We start from the raw sequence: 6,000 nt of genomic DNA, 5'->3' as shown, positions 1-6,000 counted from the left end.
CCCGGCTCCGCTCCGCTCTGCGCCCTCCGCCTCGCGACGCCTCCCGCCCAGAGCGCAGCCCCGGGACCGCCTCCCGCCGCGCCCGGCCCCGGCCCCGGGAGCCGCCGCGAGCAGCGGCTGCAGCGGGGGGGCTCCGCCGGAGGGCCCCTTTAATGCGCCCGGAGAAGGGGTGTTGCTTTGAAAGTTAAAAAAAAAAAAAAAAAACCTCCCCCCCCCCAAAAAAAAAAAAAAAAAAAAAAAAAAAAAAAAAAAAAAAAAAAAAAAAAAAAAAAAAAAAAAAAAAAAAAAAAAAAAACCAAAAACTCCCCCTCGTCCCCCCCTCCAGCCCTTCCCCGACGTCCTTTGCAGCCCCGGACACCCCCTCCGTCCCCCGACTCATGCGGCCACTCTGGGGGCGGCGAGTGTCGATACAACGGCTTAAAAATCACCGCTCCGCAGGGCCCTCGCAGGATGCGAATTACGAGGCCGCGTGAGATAGCGAGCGGTGTGTGGCACAGCTGGTATGTAAAATATAACCATCAAACGTCTTGTCATAATCAAATATTCCCTAAATCCGCACTAGCAACATTGCTTTTGAAAGATGTCGTTCCATATAAATGCCTTTAACGCCTGGTAGAAAATTCTTATGAACACGTTGACAAATGAAATAGCCCGAGTTATTTGATTAGTGTCCATGTAATCTGAATATTGGCTTGTATTGGGAAGAGAAACGTCAAGCCTTTAATGTTTTTGAAAGCATAGATTTTCGCTACAATTAAAGGGTAATCTTATACCAATAAAGASAGTGAATCACACGCCGCATGTGCTGTATTAGAGGAATTAAAGAGAGGATAAAGTCAAGAGCTTGTGTTTTCTTTGAAAATTCAGATCGGGCGGAATAAACAACGTTAAGGAGATGACGGAGTTTGGTGGGTGCCCCCAGCCCCGCGCGGGGCTGCATCTGCCGCCCAGCCCGGGGCGGGTGTCGGGACCCCGRGGATCTCTCCCTGTGTCCCTGGGAGCATTTTCTGCCGCTGGATACAGATGCCACAAAGAGAGATTAACTGTTCCCACCGCCGYTCCTAACGCACCCGCTTGCACTCTTGCAGCCGGTACCCAAACAGAGCTATAAAGAGTGYGGAAGGGAGCGCTAGGCGGTTTCACGTGCCGTGGGGAGCACCGTGCGGATGGCGCCTCCTGGAGCGGGATGCGGAGGGATGCGCTGTGCGGGATGTGCTGTGCGGGAGCCCAGCACAGGCGCCCGGCCCGGCCCGGCCCGGGCGCCCCCTCCCACCGCCCCCACGAGGCAGCTTCTGCCCCTGCCCCCTGTTCGAGCCCCTTGCCCGGTACCCCAGCAGCCCCGGAGCGGGGGGACTTAGCGTAAACCCACGCGGGTCCCCGCACCCCGCCGTGCTGCGGAGGCTCCGCGGGGCCCCCGCCCAGCACGGCCCGGGCCGCGGACCCCCGAGCCTCCTGGGCGGGGGGCGCGCGTCGGCCCGGCCGCCTCGCAGCGAGAGGATGTCCCTGCTGCACCGAGGGACCCCGACGCTGCTGGCGCTTGGGGAAGGCGCGCGGGGTGCCCCGCGTGGCCGGGAATCGCGCGCGCTGCGGACACTAGTGGGCACCAGCGAGGCCGAAGGCCGACGAGGCGGGAGGAGGAGGCGGGGGGATTCCTGCTGCCCAGCAGCCGCTTGCTCATTTTTTGTGAATGTCAACGCAGAGGATGTGGGTTTCTTGTATTTCTCCATGATCTCAGTAATCGCTGGGGCTGAACTGGCCAAAGCACGAGAGAGAGAGAGAGAGAGAGAGAAAGCCTTTAAAGTGGTTGCTAGCTCAAGCAGCACATTCAACTTTTAGTCGTGCTCAAAGCTTAAACTGAGAAAGAAGCTCAAAAACCGTCTGAAAATCAGCGGACCCTCTAATCTTTCCTTGTTACAAGGGCTGTGCCGGGCCGGGACTCACACGGGTCCCCCCCAGCCCCAGTAGCTGCGGGGAAGGGTCCCCTCGTCGCTGAAGTTTCGCTCCCGGGGCGGCTTTTGGGGAGCCCCGCTGGGGCAGGCGCCAGGAACCCCCCTCCCCGCCGGGGAGGGCTCTGGCTTCCCGCCCTCGACCTCGAGCCTCCCSCCGGGAGCGGAGCGCGCCGTCGAGCCCCAGCGCCGTCATGCCGAGTGACTCCGCTCGCATCCCTCCCCGTGGCTCTTCTCATTAATTAGGCGSCGTGGCGGGCGCGGGGGAGGGGGCCGGGCTCGGAGCTGGTAATTATTCCAACTTTGGAGACGGCAGCCAGATACCCCGCGGGGCTGGGGCCGGGCTCTGCACCCCGTGTCGGCCTGGGGAGGGGGTCCCTGCAGAGCCCCCGTGGCGAGCGGCGCCCCGCTGAGCCTGGGTGCAGGCTCCGCTCTCCCGCGCCACTAAACCAAGTTTTTTAGCGCCAAACCAAAGCCACTGACTGCGCTGGGAGGGCGCCGGGGAAACGGCCCTTATCCCCCCTCCCCAGGCAACTTCCACGGTAGCGGCCCCCGCAGGCAACTCTGCCCAGGCTCCCCCGCCCCGGGCTTTTGTGGGAGCCGCTGCCGGGGCTCGGGGCGCGCATCCCTGTCCCTGTCCCCGTGGCGCGGGCGGCGGGAGGGCCCCGCGCGCCGCCGCCTCCCGCCTGTCCCCCCTTCCCGTCTCCCGGAACAGGAAAGTCCCGCTTCGGCTTTCCCCCCCCCTCGGATGCTGCCTCCCCCCGCGGCGCTGCTCGCTGCGCTGCTCCCCGCCGCGGCGGCGGGACATGGGCACGGGGCGCCGGGGGCCTCCGCCCGGGCCCGGCCCCGAGCGCTGCCCCCGCCCCGAGCCCGCCCGGAGCCTGCGGCGCTGAGCAGCGAGCCGCGCTCCGCAGCGCCTTGCTTCTTTCTCCTTTCTCCTTTTTTTTTTTTTTTTTTTTTTTTTTTTTTTTTACTTTTTCCCATTTTTCCCCTCCTCCTCGTCGCTTCCGAAGGGGCTGTAAAGTCTGCTGGGAGAGGAAGAGACTGGGGGAGGAGGAAGATTTAAGGAAGAGGGAGGGGGGGAAAATGGCGAGTTGCGGGAGCAGCGCGGAGAAAGYGGCGTTTTTGTGCTGCTTCTTGCTGGCGGCCGCGAGCCTCGCCTGCTGCGCCCGGGCCGAGCAGGAGGAAGAGCGAGAAGAGCAGCGCTCCTGCCACGGAGCCTTTGATCTCTACTTCGTCCTGGACAAGTAAGTGACAGTCACATTTACCAACGCTTATTCACCCTTCAGTGCCTCCCGCCGCAGCGAGGCCGCCCCCCGGTGCCCATCGCGACACGCGGCGCCGGCCCGGGGGGGTCCGGGGGGGCCCGGGCTGGCGGCGCGGCCGGAGGCGGGTGTAAAACCGGCTCTAAGCGCGGCCCAGCTGTGCCGGCCCTGCGGCGCCCGCCTTTGCAGGCGCACTGCGAGGCTTAGCGAGCCTCTTCTTTCTGGTTGGCGTCTTCAGAGTTGCCTAAAYCTGTGCTTGGGACTTGTCTGTCAAAATATGCTGGCAAACACCTTTTTTTTTTTTATTATTTTTTTTTAAACTATGTTACCCTAATTTAGATGTGGCCCCAGGGCATGGCTAAGCTCYCATTTGCAGACGTGTTAGAGCAAGTGTTAGCAAAGGCAGTGGTGAACTGGGGGAGCCGCGGGTATTTCTCAGAAGGCAGAAATTCTGCCCCTCGTGGTGCTGGGACCTGGGCTGGCAACCAGGGGTTAAACTTGAGGAAATTGTTGGCCTCCCACGTGCGGTCAGTGYGATCGTGGTGTTATCCAACATATCCCGGGTAATGCAGTAGATGGGATGATGAGAGATGGAGCCTTTTCTTTGTTAGTCGTGCCCAAAGCCGGGTGTAGGCCTGTGCTGCTGCTGTGTCCCGGCTGGGGCAGGGCTGCTCGCTCCTCAGGCCCCCTGCACAGCCCGTGTGGGGCAGACGGGCCCCTCACACAGGGGTCTGTGTCTTCCCTGCCTGGAGAAGGAGAAAAAAGTGCCRTTCCTTGTCCTCCTGTGTTGGAGCTGGAGCATTCCAGAGACCTGAGGCATTCCGCCTTTCTGACCGTGCGCTCGTGCACAGTGTGTGGTGGCTTTGGTTGGATTCTTGGTTTTCTTTTCTCTCCACTCAGAACTGGTTTGTGAAGGCCCCTTCGTGCCTAGAAGAAGCTCTGCAAAGGACCAGTGTTAGGTGCTCGCATCCRTATCTGACCCTGAGCTAAACTCTTTGTTAGGGCCACCTCCTGTATTAAGTTTGCAGTGGCAATGAATAAATGGTGATAAGTGTTGTTTCTGTGCCATGGTATCTGTTTTTTACTGTATGATTTCCATATTTAAAATGTCATTATGTACCTCCAGAAATCAGAACACTGCCCTTTTATGGCACCTCCAGAAATCAGAACACTGCCCTTTTATGGCAGTCCTTATCTGTAGATCACAATCTACTGTTATTACTTGCCTCATGTTTGGGTAAACTGAGACAGAGAGGAGAATGATCTGCTCAAACCTACTGATATATGAAGGGATAGGAGTTGCACGGTAAGTTATTCAGCATTGTGGATATGTTTTTTTTTWATTTTTTTGGGTTTTGTTTTTTAAGCTGGCTGTAGGTRTAGTACCTTGGTTTGGATACTGCCTCACCTGCATGTTGACCTCACTGCAGACTGATCCTGCTCATGGTTGGTGTGAAAGGCTACGTGTGGAAGCAGGACTGCAGTGGGAAAATTCTCTGGCTTTGGTCGCAAATGAATCTTTATAAACCTCCAAGGGGCATAAAGAGGAACTCCAGTAAGAGAACTACAGTAGAATTTCATTGGTCCTTTAGATGCTTTAGACCCTGCTTTGTTCCTGCTGAAGGCAGTAGCAATGCTGTGGCGAAGCTGCTTCTGTCCTCAGTGAGACTGTGTTACAGTCCATAGGGGTAATATTGGAGTGCCAGATCTTATGATCTGTAGGTGCCATGCCCTTCTCCTGCTGTAACAAGCATGCAGATGGCACTTAGGTGTGCCTGCTGGCAGAGGTGGTGCTTTGTGGGCACCTAGCAGGGCACAGGGAGGCTCCCATGGCAGGGAGCGCTCCTTTAATGGGTTGACTCTACATCTTGGGATGGTTTGTTGGGAGGACTCGGATAACCCATTTGTGTTCAGAAGGGTTGGGGTATTCTTGGCAGGCAGGAGGCAAGGAGCAGCTGGTCAAATGTGAAAAAGTGTGGATATCTATTTTAGAATTAGATTTGTGCTGATGCCTATCTGAGGTCTGCCTCTAATTTCTAGTGGAGAAGCTCCAGAAAAAAAGCAGTGCTGGCACCACAGGATGTCCTGGGGATTGCTGCCCTTCACTGGTGTCTTGCTGGTGTGGCATTAGATGCATGCAGTCGGAATCAGGTGCATAGCCCTGGGACTGAAGCACCGCTGCTGTGAAAACMCTGGGCTTTTGACCCAGCAGTGCTCTCCTCAGCTGAGTGACAGGCCCYGTGTGCAGAGTCAGCCTGGGTAAAGCAAAGGACTTTAAATCCTCTGTGCTTTGCTTCCCCGTAGAGAGATGTGATCTCACAAAACTGGAAGAAGGCAACAGACCTTTCTCTTTGTGCACTGTGTGTTACTRCCATGACTTTACCGGGGGATGACTTTCCTTTCCATTCTGCCAGGCAGAGGCTGTGGGGATCAAATCCTGCAGGCATCAGCAGCAGAGGGGAAAAGATCAGCTGCTGGTGAAGTTATTGGTATAATATATATGGTGCCAATTAGAAGAAGAAACTCACAGACTTCTTCCTATTTTTTTTCTCTTCCTGAAGTTGACTGCGGCTCTTAATACTAATTCCATGGGATAGGGAGCATCAGAGCAGGGGAGCTAAGCCTTGGATGTCCAAGAAGTTGACATGGTGCAAGGGAAAAGCAGTGTGGATGGGAGGGTGACCTGCCACCCTCCTCCTTGGGATTGTCTGACCATGTAAGAGCCATTCTGGGACTGCTTAAATGAGTGGATCTCTTGAAGCTGGGTGAGAAAGAAAACTCCAAAATTG

At 56.9% G+C, this 6,000-nt stretch overlaps 1 protein-coding gene across 1 annotated transcript in view; it reads left to right on the top strand.

The window, feature by feature from the left end:
• The first annotated feature begins 3,032 nt into the window (after positions 1-3,032).
• ANTXRL (ANTXR like) overlaps positions 3,033-6,000 on the top strand; it is a 49,349-nt gene continuing 46,381 nt past the window's right edge. The window contains exon 1 of the mRNA XM_026050840.1: positions 3,033-3,193. Coding sequence (XP_025906625.1) covers positions 3,033-3,193 — 161 coding nt within the window. The remainder of the gene's footprint in view (positions 3,194-6,000) is intronic.

The sequence above is a fragment of the Nothoprocta perdicaria genome, unplaced genomic scaffold (genome assembly GCF_003342845.1).
Source record: "Nothoprocta perdicaria isolate Ctin4 unplaced genomic scaffold, notPer1 scaffold_110, whole genome shotgun sequence".
Classification (NCBI taxonomy): Eukaryota; Metazoa; Chordata; class Aves; order Tinamiformes; family Tinamidae; genus Nothoprocta; species Nothoprocta perdicaria.
The sequence above is the reverse complement of the archived record's forward strand: the minus strand, read 5'-3'. Positions and strand labels throughout refer to the sequence as shown.